This window comes from Schistocerca cancellata, chromosome 11 (genome assembly GCF_023864275.1).
Source record: "Schistocerca cancellata isolate TAMUIC-IGC-003103 chromosome 11, iqSchCanc2.1, whole genome shotgun sequence".
In the NCBI taxonomy this organism is placed as follows: domain Eukaryota; kingdom Metazoa; phylum Arthropoda; class Insecta; order Orthoptera; family Acrididae; genus Schistocerca; species Schistocerca cancellata.
Window position 1 is genome coordinate 115,295,329 of NC_064636.1, and position 24,062 is coordinate 115,319,390.

The following is a 24,062-nucleotide window of genomic DNA, read 5'->3' on the forward strand; positions in this document are numbered from 1 at the left end:
CCTCTACCCACCTCTCCTTATGGCCATGTTTCTTTGTCTTTAGGCTCTGAGGCAGAACCTTCAGAATTATCAGTCAGCAAACCATCACAATATTCAGGGATCAGACCCAGAAAGAGATTTAATCTTATGACTCTACTTCAGTTCTGTGAGTTGAAGCATCATCATCATCATCATCATTTAAGACTGATTATGCCTTTCAGCGTTCAGTCTGGAGCATAGCCCCCCTTATACAGTTCCTCCATGATCCCCTATTCAGGGCTAACATTGGTGCCTTTTCTGATGTTAAACCTATTACTTCAAAGCAGAAAAGAGAAAAATGCTGTTCCGATAGGAAGCAAAATTTGTTTTGTTACCTATTTTTACACCACCTGCAATTTGTAACAAGTGCACAGCATGTGTAAGAACTCCCATAGCAAGCAGAAGGCAACACTATGATTAAAAATGTGTAAGAAACTTGGACATTCGTCTAGGGACAGGAAAACTTAATGCTGGCCGAGTGATCTGATCGTTGCACTTAGCTGATGTCTACAGCATATAGTGCTCAATGTTGGCGGACAGTAAACCCTTAATTCGCCTTTATGGCAAGGAGCTGTTTTGACTCAGCCCTCATGAAATTCAAAATTGTCTGTTAATTACTGAAATTTTTAATCTCATGTGCATTATTGCATCTTCAACTCGCACTGTGTCATAGCAACTGCTTGTGCAGTTTTTGGGGTCTTCAGTTGATGGTAATGAATAACTTTACATAAATTCCCTGAAAACATGGCCAAAACTAAAATTGTAGGTAAGTTCTCCTCAAAGTATGAGTAAGTTTTCAGAGAGAAGTGTTCCAATTCTTACTATCGTAACCAACTAATTCTGTATGATCCTGATTGCCAGGGACTATGGAGGGAGATTGGTGTGATGGTAGGACAAACATCGTGACACTGGTTTCCGTTATTAGCCTGGAAGTTGATCTTTAAGTAACAACTTTATGTAATTCGCTTGAGATTTACGTACCCAAGAGCAACGGTTTATAAGTAGCTTTGTATTTTCATGTGACATTCATTTCAGTGGAATAATTCTGCCAATAATGCATAGACTGTTGCATTTATTTTTCTGAATCGATGACCTTTGCAGTCTGCTCTCTTCAACCCCACAAACCAATGAACCAATTATTTTTCTCAATACAGAAAACTTATTAGTGTACTGCACTGACGTGGAGAATCAGAAACAGCTGACAGGCTTCATGATATAAGCTAGTTTTCTTAATGAGTCTGTTATTAGAGCAAAATCTATACAGTAAGAATGTACGTAGTTTTTGTCAGTGTATGAAATATATCGAAAACTGGGCAAATACCATTGTCGATAGTCTCAGTAGTTGTAATAGCAAATTTTCTTGCTAAAGATGTTTCAGATGAAAAAATGCAGGAAATTAGAATTCTTGTTTGTTAACACAACGTTAGCCATGTAAAGCAATGTGTGCTTGGAATAAAACTGTTTGTAATTAATGTTTTTGCTGATAAATAAAAAGCAAATGAAAAGTGTCACTGCTGATGACACTGGTCTCAAAAAGTAAGGCAAATTGTCAAAGCACATTTTTTTATGGTGAGAACTGGAACTAAGTAGTTGATGATACGATTCTCTGAAATGATTTCTAAGCTTATTTTTGTTTCAAGAATGAGATATTTAAATTGCACATATAGCAATCAGTTCAAAAAAGTACATTTTTTATTTCATCAGTTTTGATTTTGATTAATTTTGATATGAATTTCAGATTTGAGAAGCCTTATATGAACCATTGGTCCCCTCCCCCCTCCCCCCATGATCGATGGACCTTGCCGTTGGTGGGGAGGCTTGCGTGCCTCAGCGATACAGATGGCCGTACCATAGGTGCAACCACAACAGAAGGGGTATCTGTTGAGAGGCCAGACAAACATGTGGTTCCTGAAGAGGGCAGCAGCCTTTTCAGTAGTTGCTGGGGCAACAGTCTGGATGATTGACTGCTCTGACCTTGTAACACTAACCAAAACGGCCTTGTTGTGCTGGTATTGTGAACGGCTGGAAGCAAGGGGAAACTACGGCCATAATTTATCCCGAGGGCATGCAGCATAAAAAAATAGGATTGCGGGTAATGATGATGGTGTCCTCTTGGGTAAAATATTCCAAAGGTAAAATAGTCCCCCATTCGGATCTCCAGGCGGGGACTACTCAAGAGGACGTCGTTATCAGGAGAAAGAAAACTGGCGTTCTACAGATCGGAGCATGGACTGTCAGATCCCTTAATCAGGAAGATAGGTTAGAAAATTTAAAAAGGGAAATGGATAGGTTAAAGTTAGATATAGTGGGAATTAGTTAAGTTTGGTGGCAGGAGGAACAAGACTTTTGGTCAGGTGAATACAGGGTTTTAAAGACAAAATCAAATAGGGGTAATGCAGGAGTAGGTTTAATAATGAATAAAAAAATAGGATTGCGGGTAAGGTACTACAAACAGCATAATGAACACATTATTGTGGCTAAGATGGACGCGAAGCCCATGCCTACTACAGTAGTAAAAGTTTATATGCCAACTAGATCTGCAGATGATGAAGAAATTGATGAAATCTATGATGAGATAAAAGTCATTATTCAGGTAGGGAAGGGAGATGAAAATTCAATAGTCATGGGTGACTGGAATTCGAGAGTAGGAAAATGGAGAGAATGAAACATAGTAGGTGAATATGGATTGGGGCTAAGAAATGAAAGAGGAAGCCGCCTGGTGGAATTTTGCACAGAGCACAATTTAATCATAGCTGACACTGGGTTCGAGAATCGTAAAAGAAGGCTGTATACATGTAAGAAGCCTGGAGATACTAAAAGGTATCAGATAGACTATATAATGGTAAGACAGAGATTTAGGAACCAGGTTTTAAATTGTAAGACATTTCCAGGGGCAGATGTGGACTCTGACCACAATCTATTGGTTATGACCTGTAGATTAAAACTGAAGAAACTGAAAAAAGGTGGCAATTTAAGGAGATGGGACCTGGATAAACTGACTAAACCAGAGGCTGTACAGAGTTTCAGGGAGAGCATAAGGGAATAATTGTCACAAATGGGGGAAAGAAATACAGTAGAACAAGAATGGGTAGCTCTGAGGGATGAAGTAGTGAAGGCAGCAGAGGATCAAATAGGTAAAAAGATGAGGGCTAGCAGAAATCCTAGGGTATCAGAAGAAATACTGAATTTAATTGATCAAAGGAAAAAATATAAAAATGCAGTAAATGAAGCAGACAAAAAGGAATACAAATGTCTCAAAAATGAGATCTACAGGAAGTGCAAAATGGCTAAGCAGAGATAGCTAGAGGACAAATGTAAGGAAGTAGCGGCTTATATCACTACGGGAAAAGTAGATAGTGCCTACAGGAAAATTAAAGAGACCTTTGCAGAAAAGAAAACCACTTTTACGAATATCAAGAGCTCAGATGGAAACCCAGTTCTAAGCAAAGAAGGGAAAGCAGAAAGGTGGAAGAAGTATATAGAGGGTCTATACAAGGGCGATGTACTTGAAGACAATATTTTGGAAATGGAAGAGGATGTACATGAAAATGAAATGGGAGATACAATACTGCATGAAGAGTTTGACAGAGCACTGAAAGACCTGAGTTGAAACAAGGCCCCGGGAGTAGACAACATTCCATTAGAACTACTGATGGACTTGGGAGAACCAGTCCTGACAAAACTCTACCATCTGGTGAACAAGTTGTATGAGACAGGCGAAATACCCTCAGACTTCAAGAAGAATATAATAATTCCAATTCCAAAGAAAGCAGATGTTGACAGATGTGAAAATTACCGAACTATCAGTTTAATAAGTCACAGCTGTAAAATACTATCGCGAATTTTTTACAGACGATTGGAAAAACTGGGGGAAGCTGACCTCGGGGAAGATCAGTTTAGATTCTGTAGAAATATCGGAACACGTGAGGCAATACTGACTCTATGACTTATCTTAGAAAATAGATTAAGGAAAGACAAACCTACGTTTCTAGCATTTGTGGACTTAGAGAAAGCTTTTGACAAAGTTGACTGGAATACTGTCTTTCAAATTCTAAAGGTGGCAGGGGTAAAATACAGGGAGCGAAAGACAATTTACAATTTGTACAGAAACTACATGGCAGTTACAGTGTCGAGGGGCATGAAAGGTAAGCAGCTGTTGGGAAGGAAGTGAGACAGGTGTGTACCCTCTCCCCAATGTTATTCAATCTGTATATTGAGCAAGCAGTAAAGGAAACAAAAGAAAAGTTTGGAGTAGCTATTAAAATCCATGGAGAAGAAATATAAACTTTGAGGTTCGCCGATGACATTGTAATTCTGTCAGAGACAACAAAGGACTTGGAAGAGTAGTTGAAAGGAATGGACAGTTTCTTGAAAGGAGGATATAAGATGAACATCAACAAAAGCAAAACGAGGATAATGTAATGTAGTCGAATTAAGTCGGTTGATGCTGCGGGAATTAGATGAGGAAATGAGACACTTAAAGTAGTAAAGGAGTTTTGCTATTTGGGGAGCAAAGTTACTGATGATAGTCGATGCAGAGAGGATATAAAATGTAGACTGGCAATGGCAAGGAAAGCATTTCTGAAGAAGAGAAATTTGTTAACATCGAGTGTAGATTTACGTGTCAGAAAGTCGTTTGTGAAAGCATTTGTATGGAGTGTAGCCATGTATGGAAGTGAAGCATGGACGATAAATAGTTTGGGCAAGAAGAGAATAGAAGCTTTCGAAATGTGGTGCTACAGAAGAATGCTGAAGATTTGATGGGTAGATCACATAACGAATGAGGGAGTATTGTATAGAATTAGGGAGAAGAGGAGTTTGTGGCACAACTTGACTAGAAGGAGGGATCGGTTGTTAGGGCACATTCTGAGGCATCAAGGGATCACCAATTTAGTATTTAGGGACAGCGTGGAGGATAAAAATCGTCGAGGGAGATCAAGAGATGAATACACTAAGCAGATTCATAAGGATGTAGGCTGAAGTAGGTACTGGGAGATGATGAAGCTTGCACAGGATAGAGTAGCATGGAGAGCTGCATCAAAGCAGCCTCAGGACTGAAGACCACAACAACAACAATATTTGTTACAATAGTACAAAAATGTTGTGTCAATATCGTCCTTTCCATAATTTTCTGTAAGAGCAAGGTTTGAAACAGTGAAGACTAAAAAGTCCGGAAAAATGATGTTGAAGTATAATGTGTAGTAAAGATTTGCAGGTTAAATATTAACCTGTTTTCTCAAACTTCTCAGCTGATTTTCAGTCTCCTACATAAAGGAGAAAAGTTATGACTGTCTGTTTGTATTGTTAATTTTTGCAGGAATTCTGATGATCAGCCTGGCATGTTGGACAATTCGGTGATATAAACTGTTATAGCTACTACATGATAGCACAAATTGCTTTTCCAGTTCTCAAATGAGAGATGCATTAAGCTAAACTAATGCACAGTAATTAGACTGCACAAACAGTACACAGAAGACTGCTGTAAGCATTCACTGTCTGTGATCAGAAGCCAGTAGAACTTGTAGAGCCAACTCATGCCGAGTGCACCCAATAGACACCATTATTTGCTGTCCCTAGATATAAGTGAAACTCAGAAGGTGTAGGGCTACATAGAAGAAAAGTAGCGCTACTTTGTGAAGGTACTTTTGTAATATCCTACCTGTATACATTCAGTATACAGGGGATAAATTGAATGATATGGAAATTCTGCAATTTCAGTACACCCTCAAGGTCACTGCAGCTAATAACAATACCGCATTGGAGCCATGTGCAATTACTTGACATGATCATGAAGAAGATTGAGGGATATCAGACAGTTCTCCAGATGAAGACACAAGAACTAACAGCCCTCCTACAAGGGCTGCCATGGACATTTGATGATAAGACCGCATCAAGCACTGTTTGACCATGGATTCAATGAGCTACAGAAGTGTCACGATTGAACTAATAAGAAGAGACCTCCACTGTTTATCCTGGCAGTAGATATATCTGAGAACAGTACAGGTTTCAAGAACAGAGAGGATGTCATCTAAATGATCTTCATGCTATGCTAATATGCTTTGACTTATAAGTTGGAACCTCTCAGAGCTGCATTCAGCACTAAATGTCAATAAATACAGCACATGACACAATAGTGTTAAAATCAGGTGATATGTAATTAGTGTGTTGGCAGCCATGACAGTTGCAGCTGCACCCATAAGAAAGGTGGCCAGTGTCCTCTCTGTGTTGCAGCGTTACAGCATGCAGAAATTCTGGAAATGGGATGTAAGAGGCAATAAATTATGAAGCAAATGTGAAATAATCAGCAAGAAGAAGAGGCACGGGAAAAGTGGTGGAGAAGTGCGGCACCCCTTCGGTTCGGACCATGAACTCGGCAGTGGCCTCTGCTCCCTGTGCCCAGTTGGAACCAGTGATAGTGGTTGAAGAGCCAGCTCCACAGAGTTGAGCGAAGCCAGTCAGTGTCCGAACACAGACATGTGAAAATCATCAGAGTGGCAGTAGGTGGCAGAAGAGTATAAGACAAGATACAGGGAATTTCCACCTACTTTTGCATGTTATTTTTTTTGGATTATCAGTTTGCACATGATTCAGTTATGTATACTTCCTGTTCTTTTTTTTTTTTTTTTGCCAGTGAATTCTTTAAAGACGTTGCAAAACTTCACGTGCTTTTCTGGATCATAGCATTTTAAAAGTGGACATTGCTTGGACCCCTCACCTGTATCGTTTGGAATAGTCATCTGGATCACTGTGATGAAGGATGGTGTACCATGATTCCAGTCTGACCACACAAAGTTGTCTTCTTTACACTTGAATATGCATCGATATGAGGGTTAGGGTCAATGCCTACGTTTCGCAAAACCAGTTGCTGGAAGTAAGTCATTCAGTCTATTTCACTCTTTAACATTTGGCATTAGTGAACACACCCTCTAACCAGTGCCATATGTGTCCACATACATTGACTTTCCTTGTCTGCCTACTTCTGTTCAGCACCTATATTGTCCAGTACATCTCTAGTTACCGCCTGCATTTTCTTCACATTTTCTCTTTGTAGGCAGTAAGTGGCTCCTCCAAAATTGCAATTCGAGGAAGTGTATTTACAGGATTATTAGTATTTATCCATATGCAACTATGATTTGTAGAAATACTCTCTTCTGCATCCACTGTAGTGTTGTGAATGGCAGTCCCTGTGTAATTTTATATGCTGAGTCATTGGCCCCAGCTACAGCAGTCAGTCAGCAGCATATTACTGTCCTGTGTCAAGTGTTATTCTGTATTGATCTCTGGTGATATTTGCAATCTTGTAAATTAATTTTGTGGTTTGTTTGGGCATATTTTGTACATAGCCTTTAAAAATGAGATCATTATCAAGATAAAGACCGAGTTAGCAATATGAGGGATGTCTATTAATTGAAGATTGTTTAGTCTGAAAAACAAATACCATGTTGCAGATGGTTTACCTTCTAGCACTATGTAAGTTGTTGAATGTACTACCACTTGCAGCTTGTTCTGTAAGATCCGCTCTGCATCAGGGCTAAAGCTTCATTACATTTCGTTCCCATCTGTGCTCTGCAATCACCTCAATGTGTGACCAGCTAGTCATCTGTATTTTTACCACAAATCCAGTAGCCTTGTGACTAGCTCCGAGTAGCTCAAGAAGAGGCATGCACTGTTCTCAAGTTTCGATTTGGTTTTTTAAATTCTGCTGCAATTCACTCAGTGCTTTGATTATGGCTTACTTTAATCTTTTTTTAGCTGATCTATCTTTCCAACTTCCAGGCATTATCTTCATAATCCTTACAGGCATGTAATTTCATGCAGGAAGACTTTTGAAGGTCCTTCCATTCCACTGGACTGGCCTGCTGTCAGTGTTTGTGGCTGCTACATCGTATTCAACAGATTACATCTTAAAATGTTTACCTAATATTGAAGCTGTAAAATCATTATTACGAAATTCCCACAATTCACTGTTTCTCATTTAATGTAACAAAGAAAACCAAGACACCTACAGTCAATCAAATGACATCATAGCATCAGTTATTGACCCAGACAGAAACACACACACATGAGGCTGTAACATAACAGTTCAGCACCATTGTAAATCAATGAGTAATGACCAAAGAACAGTATGAAAAGGGTAACCTTGCAACTCGCATGTACTCTATGCATGCATTTACTGCCACAGTGTTTTATATAAAGCAACAAGTACAGGATGAATAGTGTGCACTCAGTGCAACTAATTACTGCACGACATATAAACATAACTTAACTATAGAATGTATGGAGAAAATTAATGTGAACTCGAATACAAGCTTTACTTTGGTGTCAATTTTTATAAATTGACTTTACTATTTTGAGCCAAAAATGTAACTGCATTTAGCTTAGAAAATATGAGTGGAAAAAATGAAATTTTCCCATATAATCATATCTTCTGAAAAACAGGCTCCTCAGGCTGTTTAACTCAGTGTACTGCTGGTGTTATCATAAATGTTTGTTGTAATATTATTACCAATACCACTGTAAACTCAATTTGGAACAACACAAGGTTCAAGCTAGTTCTAGTTTATCTTGCCCTTGTGAAACAGTTTCATCTCATAAAGAGTGAATGAGCAGGAATGTTCTTATGTGTATACTTGAAACTATTTCTCCATTAGAAATAAGAATTTGTAGACTATTGAAGTAATGTTTGTGTATCTAGAGAATGAGATATTTACTACCTTTCTGTTCATGCTTCAGGTTGACTAAAATCGCTAATGAGTCTATTAACACTGGATGTGAAGAAACACACCTGCAGGGAGCGACTTGTGAGAAGCTGGACATTGATGGAGAGAAAGCGACACATGTTGTTGGTAGTGGATCTCTAAATCAACTGTGTTTCTCTAAACAGGATAATGCCCTATGTGCTAGAAGTAATAACAGCTTCAAGGAAAATGAATTCACTTGTAGTTCATGCAAGCAAACCTTTTTGTCAAAGTACAGTCTAATAATCCATGTGTTTACACATATTGATGGTGTACAGCCACCTGTTCATATCTGTACCACATGTGGTGAAGTATTTCATACCCATGATGGCTTGAGTAGGCATTCAGTGGTGGAAAAAAGGACTAACCAAGAAGAAAGTGAACAACATAGCATAGTCTCTAATATCAAACCAAACAGATCTGATATTTTTGGTGAATCCTATAGTCAGTCAAGTCCTTCAGTAACAAACAATGATGAGAGACCACACATATGTGACATTTGTGGAAAATCGTTTGATGCGTTGCGCAGTCTTAAGAAACATTCTTTGATACATACTGACAATAGACCACATAAATGCCAAATTTGTGGGGTTGCTTTTACTCACTATTGTCATCTCAAGCAGCATGCTCTGTCACATACTGGCGAGAGACCGCACAAATGTAACTTTTGTGAGAAATCATTTATTCTGCCTAGTCATCTCAAGACGCATTCCCAAATACATATCGGTGGGAGATCATACAAGTGTGAGATCTGTGGGAAATCCTTTACGGCATGTGGTAACCTGAAGAAGCATGTATTAATACATACTGGCGACAGACCACACAAATGCCATGTTTGCGGGAAATCATATACTGTAGCCGATACTTTGAAGCATCATATATTAATACATACTGGGGAGAAACCTTACAAGTGTGACTTTTGTGGCAAATCGTTTACAAGGTTAAATATTCTTAAGGCCCATTTAATACAACATACTGGTGAGGCATCACACAAGTGTAATGTTTGTGGTGAATCGTTCACAAATTCTTGGAATCTAAACGTCCATACATTAATACACAATGGCGAGGAAAGACACAAATGCGATATCTGTGGGAAATTATTTACTAATCGTCGTGGTCTCAAGGCGCACAAATTACGGCATACTGGTGAGAAACCACACGTATGTAAAGTATGTGGAAAATCATTTACGGAGCGTGGTGGACTGAGGAAGCACGTTTTGATACATACTGGTGAGAGACCACACAAATGTGTTGTTTGTGGCAAATCATTTACCGAGTCTCGCTGTCTGAAGAAACACAACCTAATACATACTGGCGAGAGACCGTACAAATGTGACATTTGTGGCAAAGCCTTTACTCAGTCTGGTAGTCTGAATGCGCATAGGTTAATACACATTCGCCAGGGTACAAAAATTTTATAACTGTGGAATATTTTAAAGAAATTTCGATAAGTTGAAGAGGTATATTAATACAGAAGACAGATCTCACAAAAATATGTCACTGATCAGCTGCAATAAATAACTCCACTAGATTTTCGAAGCAGTATGTGCTGAAGACAGAAAACAGTAATTGCACAGAGGGAATTGTTTTAGATATTATTATGATTTTATATCAATGCGTTGTGGAGAGCCCATTTTTAAAGTATCAGAGCTCTGATCATTGTCAGGTGTGCGTAGTCGAAAAATTTTTACAGATTTTTGTGAAAAATCTTACATGTGGAAATGCAGACCAACTTTTTAAAGGTTGTATTTTGAGAGATAATTGTTGCGTGTGTAAACTGGCTAAAAGTAGCTCCTTGTAACCAGCCGTGTGTGTGTGTGTGTGTGTGTGTGTGTGTGTGTGTGTGTGTGTGTGTGTGTGTGAAGTGTTTGTTCTACTTGTGTTTATTTATCTTTTGGAAGATTTAAATGAAAATTGAGAATTATGTTTAATGTATGTATTTAACCAGTGTAGTTTTGCTGATATTGGTAATTATAATTTATTCTCATTTAAGGTAGTTTTGTAAAATATCAGTAGAACAGTCTAAACAGCGACTTTAGCGTTGTACATATGGTTGTAGTACAATAAATATATATTTTCTCCTGTTGTAATAATCAGTGCACTTTTGGACACATTATTGAATTACATGTTTATGCATATATCAAAACATTATTTAAATTTCATATGCCACAGATAGTTTGAAGAAACTTTCTTTTGAGACTTCATTATTGATTTATGTTTGGAACATTTTAAACTTTTATTAGTTAATAGTTATATAATATTGTTCATCGTATCAACATTTGTGTCTGAAGGTTGCTTGTGTAAGTTTCTATATTTATACATGTATAATAAGGCTTGATTGTTAGTGTTTTCTGAAGAATCTGATTCCACCTCATATTAATCAATTGTGGTGCTTTTCTATGACACGCCTTTGCAATCAACTAGCTGTGGAATACGTTTCTGTTGAAATAATTGACAGTTCCATAAAAGATAGTTCTTTATTGTTTCTAAAACAGTGGTATTTTTTTGTAAATATAGGATAAAGTACTGAATCTGTCAATTTCTGGCTGTAAAATGATATCTTCTGCTGCCTACATATTGCAACCCGTTTTGATTTCTTATGTGGTAAAGGAAACAGAAGTGAATTTTTTCCTGCTTGTCAGCCATTTGTCCTTATTGATTGGTAATACTTAGCCATTTCCCTTCTGGAGACCTACGTTGTCAACTAATGTGTGTATCTGCATTAAGTAATGTGCATCTGGGCTTCCTCGGCGAACAGATACTGAAGTATCATGGTGCAATGTGCTGAGTATATCTGGATTGCTGCCTGTGAAGCCTGGTTACTTTATAAAATTTGTTACCACCAAGAGTACCATTATAGCAGGTGAAAAGAAAATAGTTCTTGATTATCAGGATTTCTGGAAATTAAGTCATTACAGATGTAGTGATTTAAAGGTGACATTTCTGTCAACAGCTTGTTATTTGATTTTAATAAACTATTCTGATAATTACATGTCATATTCAATGCACATCATGAGTTCAGTGTTCCTACATAATTATTAGTTGATAATACCCTCTGTACTTCATGTGTCCTTCTCCTATGTAGTCTGTTGCATTCTGTTCATACGCCAATTATACTGTCTCATTTTGTGTGAGGCATGAAAGCCATCAATGACAGTTTTTGTTTATTGTGTTTTTGTTGCCAAAAGAATTGTGCTACTTCATAGGGAGAATGGAGTATGGTGATAATTTCTTTCTTGTTCTCATATATTGAAGTTTGTTCTGAACCTCTTTAAAATCATTTCAATTATATTCATATGGTGTCAGAAGTGGTGTAGCTTCAGGAATGATTTTCTACTAGAGTGAGAACTTAATTCCTGGCAGGTGAGAGTTTAGCCATCTAATATTCAAGTAAGTATATAGTATGTAATACATGTCTTGTAAATTTGATATTTAACACATATAATATGTGTAAAAAGTTAAGTAGAATGGCTACAGAACAGCTCTCATCCATTATTGAAAATTGGTGATGCATTTCTTAAATTTCCAATAACTTCTGCTGTGTTGAAAATGGATGACCTGCTTCGGTCATGTATTTAATCATTCTCTGTCTTTACTGTAGCTTTCGAGATCAGACATACATAATTAGAAACGTTCATACTGAACTGTTGGTAGGAAGGAGCATTTCATCCATACAAAGCTATAAAGGGCCTAAACAGTTAATGGGAATGTATAGAAATGTCAATTTTGTGTGTAATTATGACATAAAAAGTTTAAGGGAAATGGAAATTACTTGTATATGTTTTTGGTTATAGATGCATACTTAAATATCATAATTAACTGAACATTAAATGTTTTGTCAATCTGATACGATTTTTGCCCTATTCTTTACTGTACATGTGGAATAAACATGAAGGCATTTCAAAAGCCTTTGTATTTGTCAGTGAAATATCTTGTGTCAAAAATAAAATAAATAGTGAGTCCCAAGAAACATCGTTAACTGTGTGCTAAAGTTGACAAAAATTGTTTTCTTTCCAATCAAATTTTTCAGTAAATTTGATTTCACTTTATGCTTTTCGCTGTCTCTTTCAGAAATTTCGGATTCAGAGATCCATCTGTTATATCATTTTGTTGAGATATTAGACACTATTCTTACACCTGCTGATGGAGACAACTTCAGATTGTTTCTTTCAGAGTAAGTGCAAGAGTTACTGCATGCAATGACATGGAATAATACACCCTGTGTGTCAGTCTTAGTATTTCAACGATCTGTCCCTTAGAAGAATAGTTGACAATAAAAAATGCTGTGAAGCTAATCCTGATAAGCAGTAAGACATAAAGCAAAGTCGAAATCAGCAAAATGAGATCACAGGAAGACATATCACTGAAACACATCATAGCAGCCAGATATGGGGTAGAAAATATAAATGACAAGATGGTCCAAGTTAACTAGTCGGCAGCACTCTAGGTATAAAGGGCGAAAAGTGCGCATTTGAGGGCATTGCTGCAGCACATATGGAACATAGCATGCTCCCAATGTGGGTATATAAACTATGTGGGTATATAAACTATGTGGGTATATAAGTATACTAAGGGCGTGGTTACCTGCTCTGATATAATGGAGATGGACCCCATGGAGTTGTGTGAAGAGTGGAAGAATGTGGGCATCACAGAGGTGCAGAATTATATGAGGAGAGTCAATGGAAAACTGGAAAAATTGGCAACGTATATTCTAACTCTTAGTATTCCCTAATTACTGGAACATATCCTTGTCAGCTATATCTGCCTTAAGGTTCGCCCATTTGTTCCTAACACCATGCGATGCTATAAATGTCAAAGATTTGGCCATACCACTATGGGATGTATCGGGAAGGCTACATGTGGCAATTGTGGAGGCCTCGCTCACGAGTCAGAGACTTCTTGTACACTTCCTTCTAAATGTGTTAACTGCTCTGGGGATCACCCAGTGTGGATCATTAAGTGTGGGGTTTACAATGAGGAAAAGAAAATTCAAGAGTTAAAAGTACAGAGACGCATACCCTATGGTGAAGCTAAAAAGGCTTTCAAAGCCATGTAACCACTGGTTTTTGCAGTTTCTTTTGCATCAGCCCTTAAAACACCAATAGCTAAGTGTGATGCCTTCATACAAACCCAGACCACAGATTCAAGTATGAGCACATGCACTTGTTACTGTACCTGTGGGGGGAAATGCTCCACTTGCAACTGATGTAGCTCAGAAGCCGTCAGCAGTAGACATACCATCTAAGCCATATACCACTCCCAAACTTCAGAAGTCACCTAAGCCATCCAAGCAACCCAGGCAGTCTCCTCCCCCTGTCAGTAAAGAAAAACGTCCTTCTGAAAGTAGTTCTAAGTCCAATAAAGCGGTAGGTAAGCCTTTGGATCGATGAGTGCTCTTCCTATCTGACAGCGACTATGCTCTTGAAGATATTGACCTCCAGTCGGAGGAACTAGAGAATACAGAACTGGCTAACTTTCCCCCTGACCTCCCTGGTAAATCACTGCCTCCAAGGCAGAAAGGAAAGAACCACTATTGCTAACCAATGGCTTCCATAGGGACTTCTGTGTTGCAGTGGAATTTGAATGGATATCGCTTGCATTTGGAAGAATTGCAGCTGCTGGCCCAGGATAAACATTTCTGCATCTGTTTATAAGAAATGCATCTTAAACTCGCAGAGACACCAACATTATGGGGCTACCACATATGCAGACAGGGCTAAAGGTGGAGTGGCTATTTTTCTTGATGACAGATACCACTCCTCTCCTGTTCCTCTCTTACTACGACCATCCAAGCAATTGCTGTGAAAGTTCTCTCATCGTTTACTATCACAATGTGTTCTTTGTACCAGCCCCCCCCCCCCCACCTTTGGGTGCGGCTGCAGTGACAGAACTCTTCGAGGCACTTCTGCGCCCATTCCTTCTTGTGGGTGACTTCAATGCCCACAACGGGCTGTGGGGCTCGGCTACTACTTGTTCCAGGGTTCGGCTGATCGAGTGACTCGTCCATTCTGAGGATATCTGCCTTTTGAGCGTGGGTCAGATGACTCACTTTTCCACAGCTACAGGGTCTTTTTCAGCTATTGATCTTTGCTTTTGTTCCTCAGCTGTTGCAGATTCAGTTCCCTGGGAAGAGTCTCCAGATTTACATTCTAGTGACCAATTCCCAGTGTGAATTCGTCTGGCGCCTAGGACAGTCGCCAGCAGGAGACCACGCAGGTGGATGATACAAAGCGCAAATTGGTTACAGTACAGTCGACAGGCTATTTATGAACGAAAGGTTTGTGCACAAGAGGCGGTGACCCATATCACTCATGAGATCCAAAGGGCTGCTGCAGAGTCCATCCCCAGGTCTAGTAACCACCTTGGACAAAGGCCTGTACCTTGGTGGAATGTCGACTGTCGATTGGCAATCAGGGCCAGATGGACAGCTCTTTGGAACTTCAAATGGTGTCCAACTACAGACAATGTTCATGTCCTCAGGTCTGCAAGAGCACATGCAAGGCGAGTGATCAAAGAATGGAAGAGGGCTTCCTGGAGGGAATTCACGACTTCCATTAATTGGTCCACTTCTGCTGCACACGTTTGGGAATCAATAAGATGGATTTCACGCAAGGGTAGTCCCCATCCCCTTACAGCCTTGTCAAATAAATTGGTCTTGTTGGACACACCAGAAGAGATGGCTCACGTTTTAGCTGAACACTTCCTTACTGTTACTAAGTCATCCAGACAAGCTCCTGCTGTTCAGGTATTCCGTCAGACTGCAGAGATGAGGAAGCTCAATTTTTTCTCGTGCAGTGAAGAAGTGTACAACCGACCATTCTCCATGCGGTAACTGGAATCAGCTTTAGCTGCAACCAGAGACATCACTCCAGGACCTGATGAGATCCATTATACCATGCTTCGTCATCTGTGCCCTGAAGTGAAAGGTCAGCTCCCCTCTCGTTTCAGTCAGGTTTGGTTTGATGGACAGTACCCCACGAATTGGAAGGAGGCAATCTTAATTCCATTCTGTAAAACAGGTAAGGACTGTATCGCCCCTAACAGTTACTGGAGTGTCGCCCTTACTAGTTGTATGGGTAAGACTCCTGAATGTATGGTCAACCACCGACTCGTCTGGCTGCCCGAGTCTCGAGGCTACCTGAGCCACTCCCAGTGTGGTTTGAGGCACTGCCGTTCCATTCTTGACAACTTAATTCTGCTGGAGACGTCGATACAGGAGTCCTCCTTACGCCGAAACCGTTTAGTTTGTGTGGTTTTTGACCTTGAAAAAGCATATGACACTACTTGGAGGTACAACATCCTTCGCCAACTTCATGAATGGGAGCCACATGGACGCCTGCCACTTCTGATCCAATCCTCCCTTGAGTACAGGCGTTTTCGTTATCGCATTGGCGATGCCATGTCAGATTGCTATGTTCAGGAGAATGGTGTGTCCCAGGGCAGTGTCACATTGTTTGCCATCGCTATCAGTGGCATTTCCTCTGCAGTCAGTTCTTTGTTTGTGGATGACTTTCCAATCTTCTACTCTTCCTCTGATCTTACGACAACGACGAGGCAGCTACAACTGACCATTAGGAGGCTGGAAACCTGGGCCCAGACAACTGGTTTCCAGTTGTCACCTGAGAAGACTGTGTATGTCAATTTTAATTGTGATTGTCAGAGTTTTATCCAACCAGAGCTTACTATAGGGGACCGTATTTACTTTTTCAAGACACAGTGCGCTTTTTGGGTTTATTATTTGACTCGAAATTAACATGGCTCCCACATCTGAAAGACCTAAGAACAAAGCACTTCCGGTTGTTAAACATTTTGAAATGCCTTGGCGGAAAAACATGGGGAGCTGTCACGTCCCGCCTCCTACAGTTTTATAGGGCATTTGTTCGATCACGTTTAGACTATGGCAGCGTGGTCTATCGATCGGCCCGTCCTTCCTACCTCCGGATGTTAGATGCTGTCCACCATGTGGGCATTTGGATATCGATCGGAGCCTTTAAGACTAGCCCAGTTCAGAGTCTGTGTGCAGACGCTGGTGGACCACCACTCTGGATTTGGCGACATATCCTTTTGGCTCGACAGGCACTGGAAATCTCGGCGTCACCTCAGTCATTGACATTTAGTTCATTGGTACAACCCACTTTCGAACGACTGTTCAGGAATCGGGCCCAAGCGACCCAGCCATTTGATATACATGCTACAGACTGCCTCAAGGATCTGGATCTCTCGGGCATGAAAATTCACACCCAGGGATGGAACACACTGCCGCCTTGGTGTCTTTGGAGGCCCAAAGTGATTTTAAGCTAGACGCAGTACCCGAAAAATTTTACTCCAGATATGGTTTTTACAACTATGTTTTCGTCTATTTTAAATATGTACCCTTAGTTTATTTATACAGATGGATCCCAGCAGGGAAATGCTCTTGGTTGTTCTGGGGTTTTCCCTGATAGGGGCTTTAAAGTACATCTTCCAGAACAATTTACAAATTATGATGCAGAGTTATATGGCATTCTAATGGCGCTGGAGAGGGTTCACAGACATCACTGTACGAGTTTTCTTGCCTGTTCAGACTCTTAGTGCACTGCAAATGCTTCACCAAATGTATCCAGTAGACCCACTCATTCAGCTCACCCATGACTGCTTACAGTGGCTCCAATGTCGTGGCAAGGAGGCGATCTTTTGCTGCGAACCTGGCCACATTGGGATGCAGGGTAACGACATGGCTGATAAAGCTGCCAAGGAAGCATGTTGGGATGGTGTTGTCCATCAATGTCCCATTCCATTGCACGCCATTATTTCATTTTCTTACAGATGCATCATGTGTTGCAGGTGTCGAACAACTAACTGTGATCGCTCAAACTGACCACAAAAGCTTGGCGGATTTCTTGTCAGCCTCGCTGCTGGAAGGAGGTTTTGCTTACCAGACTGCACATCGAGTGTAGCCATTTCACACATGGCTTCCTCCTCCAGGGGGAGGATCCACCTTTCTGTGAAGTTTGTGGTGTGCCGCTTTCAGTTCAGCACATTGTGGCTATGTGTGTCTTGGATACTGATATTAGGGCAGCCCTTGGTCTCGCTGGAGATCTGCCCACCGTCCTCACAGATACCGATACCGATACCAGTGTTAACAGAGTGGTGAAATTTTGTGAACTAATAGGCCTCATTCCTTAAGTGGTGGGGAAGAACGGCAGACTTTAGTACGTTATAAACTGCTCTGCATGTGAGGACAGCCTTCGTTACCACCCATGAGGTTTCATGTTCACTTTTCGTCAGGGCACTGATGACCAAGACGTCGAGCGTCCCCTCAACCTAACTCATCATCATCATCATCATCATCTGTTCCCCCATTACTAAATCCACTTCCGCCTCCTCCCAACCCCTGATCACCTTCCCTCCTCCATGGCTGCACACTTTTGCTCGTCCTCCCACCATTTTCCCCAGCTCTTCCTCCACCACTATTCTGTTCAGCTCTTCCTCCTCCCACTATTCTGCTCAGATCTTCCTCCACCCACTATTCTGCTCAGATCTTCCTGCCCCCACTATACGGCTCAGATCTTCCTTCCCCCACTATTCTGCTCACCTCCCTCCCTGTCATTCTACCCAGGTCTTCCTCCCACCGTTGTTATGACCAGGTATTCCTCCCTCCATCATACTGCCCAGCTCTTCTTCCCCCCATAGTTCCCCTCCTTCATTCTAGCCAGCTCTTCCTCTGTCATAGCGCTGCACAACTTTTCCTCCGCCATTCCTCTGTCCAGATCTTTCTGTTCTGGTTTAACCACAAGTGTTGACATGATGATCAAGAATGGAGGATCAGAGAGGGCTGTGAGGCGACGTCAGCCAGTAGTATGCTAATGAACCCCTCTCTAGAGCGACACCAAGACAGGAGTAGCCTCTATACGAAGAGAATATACGCACTGGGCCACCTAGTCCCAGCCGGAGTGGAAGATGAGCTGTCATAAAAACACTATAGGGGTGACTTATGAACTGTATTGCTTTGGTTGCGTTGGAATTGTATATGCCAAAGAACATTGAGTATTTGCATGCCGCCATTTGCTTGCGACATACATTTGTGAATATGGAAAGTTATGTATTGCCAATTAAAGTTACTGTAGAAACTCCATTAATACGATTTGCTTAAATTGTTGTCTGGCGATCTGAGAAAACAGCTACAGCTTCCTAAGCACCCTATATTAGATGACTGGGCAGACAAAAAAATTGACAATGAACATATAAAAAAGAAAACCGTGCCTCATGGCCATGGAAATTTCTTTTCTTTTGCTGATGCCATAATTCTCTCTTGTCTTTCCTTTGCAGGGGTGTTTACTTGCTTTAACAGTCGTGTTTTTGCTAAGCAGTGCTTTCAGGTGGCCATTGCAGAAATTTTCTTTGCTTTTGTATTTACTTTTCTTGTTTGTCTTGTCTTTTTTTTTTAATTTGTCCCTTCCAACATGCCTAGCCCACCTATCTCACCTACTGCTCAGACGCAACAGCTGCCAGCATTAGATGCAATGCAGCTAATGCAGATGTTTCAGTTTCAGAGCCAGCAAATATTTTCTCTGCTAAACATGATACAGCAGATCATGATGAGCCAAACTACTAATGCAGCACAAGCAACACCTACAGCAGTTCCAAGTGCTATACCTCATTTTCGCTAGTTTCATGAACAAGAAGAGGAATGTCTCGAGTGGTTGCAACAATTTGAAGACCACGTAACTGGTCACAACGTATCAAGTTCTGTTAAACTTTCCTATCTATTGTCCACAGAAGGCAGTGCAGTGTTTAGACTCATCCAAAAACTGTTCCCTAACGTCACTCAGAGTGAATTTTCGTATGATCAGGTTGTAGATTCGCTAACTAACTATTATGTCCAATAAGTGAATATGGTAGCACTAGTTATCAATTCATTAATTGTAAAAACAGATTTGTAGGATATGCCGAGAAAATGCTAATTTAAATGTGTTTATTGTGCTTTATATTGTGTGGTGCAGTCGTGTACAATGTAACTGACGTGAAACTCAGAGAACAGGTTTTGAAAGGGTCTGATCCAACATTTCAGCAAGTAGTGCAAATACTCGATCAATGCGATTCAGGTGTCCTGTCGGCTGAACAATTTGAGCAGCCAGCAATATGTCACATTGAGTCCCTAGTAGGATGACCAACTTTTCTAAACGAAAATAAGGGAGATTCTTATATCCTTGACAAAAAAATAAGGGAGATTAATAGCATGGCAAAATTTCGCAAAAAATCAAAGCAGTATTTGTAAAAGTAGACTATTTATTTACACATCACAATTACTTACACATATTTTGCAACAGATTTTGCCTCAGTCACTAGTTTTACATAATTTTTAGCAAATTCAAGGAATTCACTACACAAATAAGGAAAATTCATGGCAACTTGTAGTTCAGATTTGATTAAGTTTGTGCTACTTCTGTTCCTTACATCAGTACTTATTATTCATAAGAGAAAGTACTCTCTCAGTGTGAGCATTACTCCCTGGTATACTTATAACAAAACAAACCAGCTTACACAAGTTTTCAAAAATTAACATTATTTGATTTCAAAGTTGTAAAAACCTGTATCCATTTCTGGCTAACATTACCATATAAAGAGACAGCACATTTAATTGCATCACTAGATCTACAAAACTCTCCATGCTGCGTAAGGAGCTCGCAACACGGGCACTTGCACAGGCGAACAGAATTAAGCCATGCCCTCAGTGTTATTCACGGTACAAACACCAAGGCTGCCCTCTTGACAGGCACAGTGTACGCTTATGGCAAGAAAGGGCATGTCCAATCCGTATGCTTGCAACGGAACAAAAACATAAGAATTCGGCTCACACTAAAAAATCTAGTCATAAGGCGCATGTCATTAATGCGGTATATTCATAATCTGCAACAAGCATTAGCAAAAGTAGCAAGCGAGCAGCTTCTTCAGTCTGATACCAGTCCAACAAACTTTCTGTTCATATCCTTCTTTATGGGAAATTTCAGTTGGATACAGGTACCTCTGTTACATTGTGGAATCGTCACACATATGAAATGTTAGGTTACCCATACTTGTCTAAAACGAGCACGCACCTGACGCCTTCCAATTGTTGGAAAATATACTTTGCCTGCCATGTATCGCTAGCATACACGAATAGTGACATTTATGGTGCTACAATCCCGTAATTGTGAGAACATATTTGGTCTCGATTCGTTTGATTTGTTTGGCTTTAACATTCAGGGCAATGTATTACCTGTTTCTGCATTCCACGCGAAAGACAGTGTAACTAGCTTGCTGAGAGAATTCTCGGAACTCTCAATACCGCTCAATGAAGAATCTCAAAAAGCGTGTGTAGTGAATACTCATTTGGGCTTACTTAAATATTTGCGTTTGCCTTTTGGCAGTGCTTCTGCATCTGCCATTTACCAATGGTATTTGGAACAGCTGACTGCTCAAGCACCAAACTGTTCAAACTATTTGGACGATATTGTTGTAGCAGGTCATACACAAGAAGTCATATTGCAAATTTGCGTGCTTCTTTTTGTGTGTTATGCAGGATTAAGTGTAAACTGTACAAGTGTGACTTGTTCAAACCTGAGTTGCAGTATGTTGGTCATGTCATAAACAGTCAAGGTGGACATCCTCTTCAATCGAATTTGTTAGTCAAAGAAGCTTTGCCAGTTCCTCGCAACGTCACGGAACTGCAGTCAGTCTTAGGGGAAATGAACTACTATATTCAGTTCATACCAAATGCTGCACAGATCGCAGCTCCACTGCATCGCTTGCGTCGTAAGAATGTCCCCTTTGTTAGGACGGAAGAGTGACAATTGGCTTTTCAAAAACTTACAGATGCATTGCTCAGTGATCGATGCTTAGTTCACTTTGATCCTGACAAATCAGCTGTATTGCAAGCTGACGCTTCCTCTTACGGAACCGGTGCAGTGCTTTAGCACAGAATTGGTGATAAAGAAAGGCCTGTCGCTTTCACGTGAAAAGTATTGTCCTAAGCTCAGTGTCACTATTCACAAATTGAGAAAGAGGCTTTAGCTAAAGCGTATGGTGTCACCAAATTCCACCACTATTTTTATTGCAGAAATTTCTACTTAGTAACGAATCATAAGCCATTGCAGCCCTTGTTTCATCCGACGAAACCGGTTCCTGTGCGGACTGCCCAAAAATTGCAAAGATGGGCTTTGTTGTTTTCCCAATACCTGTACGAGATTGTGCATCGTCCGACAGTTAAACGTGGTAATGTGGACGCACTTTCACCTCTTCTGATTGGTCCTGATAGAGATTTTGACGCTTCTGCTGTATCTGTCACACCGATGCTCAGGATTCTGAATTACTTAAATCTTTACAGTCGAACTATAGGAAAATTGCACAGGCCACGGGACCTGATTCAGATTTGAACATTTTCCTTACATACATTCGCACATCTTGGCCTCATTCCTTGCATAGCATAAAGGAATCTGTAGTGCACCGACACTTTGTAAATCGACATAGCGTCGCCTCGCTATAGAGAAAGGTGTGATTGTTGTTCAAAATGACGAGAAGAAGCGTTGCTGTTTCTTCACCAACGACACTGGGGGATTTTTTGTACGAAACAGTTAGCATGGCGATATTGTAATTGGCAGGGTATGGACACCCAAATAGATGACATCACAGTGTCACGCATGTGCGGAAAATCAGTCTGCTGCGTCACAAAAATTCTCTTCTTGGCCTAAGCCGCAAGTAACATGGCAACGTGTGCACATAGAAATCACGGGACCTTTTTGCAACGCTCGTTGGTTCATTGTAGTTGACTTGTATAGCAAGTTTTCTTATTCTATGCAAATGAACTCGATAACGTCACGTAGCACAGTTCAGGTGTTGTCCTCTATTTTTTGCCTCAAAGGTTTATGTGAAGTCATCATGTCAGACAACCGCCCTCAATTCACGTAAAATGAATTTGAAACATTCTGTGAATGCGATTACATACAACATTCGACTAGTGGACTGTTCCATCCACAGTCAAACGTCGAAGTGGAACGTTTTGTCAGAACTTTCAAGCACCAGATGGCCAAAATTCGCTCCACACGCATGGGGATTAAGCATTCCAACTGTTTCTCGCTTCCCATCGTTCACACTCTCAAGATGGACCATCGCCAGTGGAATTGCTTCACAGTCATCATCGGACAGTGTTCCACTATCCTCAGCACCAGCGCTGAAGGAAGGCTGCAAGTGTTGCTTCGTGATGCATGATATTGTGTTTTACAGGGTATTTAGTGGCAGCAGACGGTGGGCGCGAGGTGAGATCATCCGTCGACTTGGCGCTTGCATGTATCTCATTTCAGGTCCAGACGGAGTGCAGCGCCTACATCACAAGCAACTCCGACACTGTCATGTGCACAGTGATTCTTCTATGCCTCTTCCCCCCGATTCACGGATCCCAAGGACACTGCAGCCACAGCAGTCGCCAGAAGGTGTCATCACAACACTGCGGGACGACCTCATGGAGATGGAGCCTTCGCCTCCTCTGCCTCCTCTTGTCCTATCGATGGAGCTGGACTCGCCCACACGGCATTAGCCGATGCCTTTTACATGTGGTTATGTATCCTTCCGGTTGTTTTCCAGGGGATGTTTCCTCCAGGGTGAGGGCTGGATGGCGGGGTACGATCGGAAGCTTGACATCCCCTCAGCCACCGTTTCCAGTCTAGCATAGCGTCCACACGCCTGCCTCTCCCGCCGTTGTCGCGCTCCTTACACGACGACGGTCCGTCCCTTTGTGGGTGGTTGGGGGGGGGGGGTGAATTTTCCGGCTTAACACCAAGCGCTGGCACGACGATCAAGAATGGAAGAGCAGAGAGCTGTGAGACGATGTCAGCCAATAGTACCCTGACAAACCCCTCCCTAGGGCGACACCAAGACAGGAGCGGCCTCTGTACAAAGAGAATACAAGTGCCACTCCACCTAGCTGTGGCAGAGTGTAAGACAAGCCGCCAATTAAACGCTACAGCAGTGACATGTATTGTTTAACTTGCCTGAAATTGTATATACCGAACGAAATTGATTATTTGCATGTCGCTATTTACTTGTCACAACCTTTGCGAATATGCAAAGTTAAGTACTGTCAATGTAACTTACTGTGATAGGCCCACTTAATACAATTTGCTTGAATTGTTGTCTAACGATCCGAGAAAACAGCTTCCTAGGCACCCTATATTAGATGAGTGGGTAGACACAAAATTTCCTCCCCCCACTATTCTGCCAGCTCTTCCTCCCCCCACTATTCTTCCAGGTCTTCCTCGCGCCCCCTTATTCTGCTGTGCTCTCTCCCCCCCC

At 41.0% G+C, this 24,062-nt stretch overlaps 2 protein-coding genes across 13 annotated transcripts in view; both read left to right on the plus strand.

The window, feature by feature from the left end:
• The window catches only part of LOC126108500 (zinc finger protein 93-like), a 501,709-nt gene extending 491,279 nt beyond the window's left edge, over positions 1-10,430 (plus strand). For all 12 annotated transcript variants that reach the window (XM_049913764.1, XM_049913765.1, XM_049913758.1 and 9 more), the window contains one exon: positions 8,752-10,430. In XM_049913764.1, coding sequence (XP_049769721.1) covers positions 8,752-10,177 — 1,426 coding nt within the window. In that variant the 3' untranslated portion in view covers positions 10,178-10,430. The remainder of the gene's footprint in view (positions 1-8,751) is intronic.
• Positions 1-10,561, plus strand: part of LOC126108499 (zinc finger protein 436-like) — a 501,483-nt gene extending 490,922 nt beyond the window's left edge. The window contains exon 9 of the transcript XR_007523539.1: positions 10,423-10,561. The gene's annotated coding sequence lies outside the window, so the exon portion shown is untranslated. The remainder of the gene's footprint in view (positions 1-10,422) is intronic.
• The last annotated feature ends 13,501 nt before the right edge of the window (positions 10,562-24,062 follow it).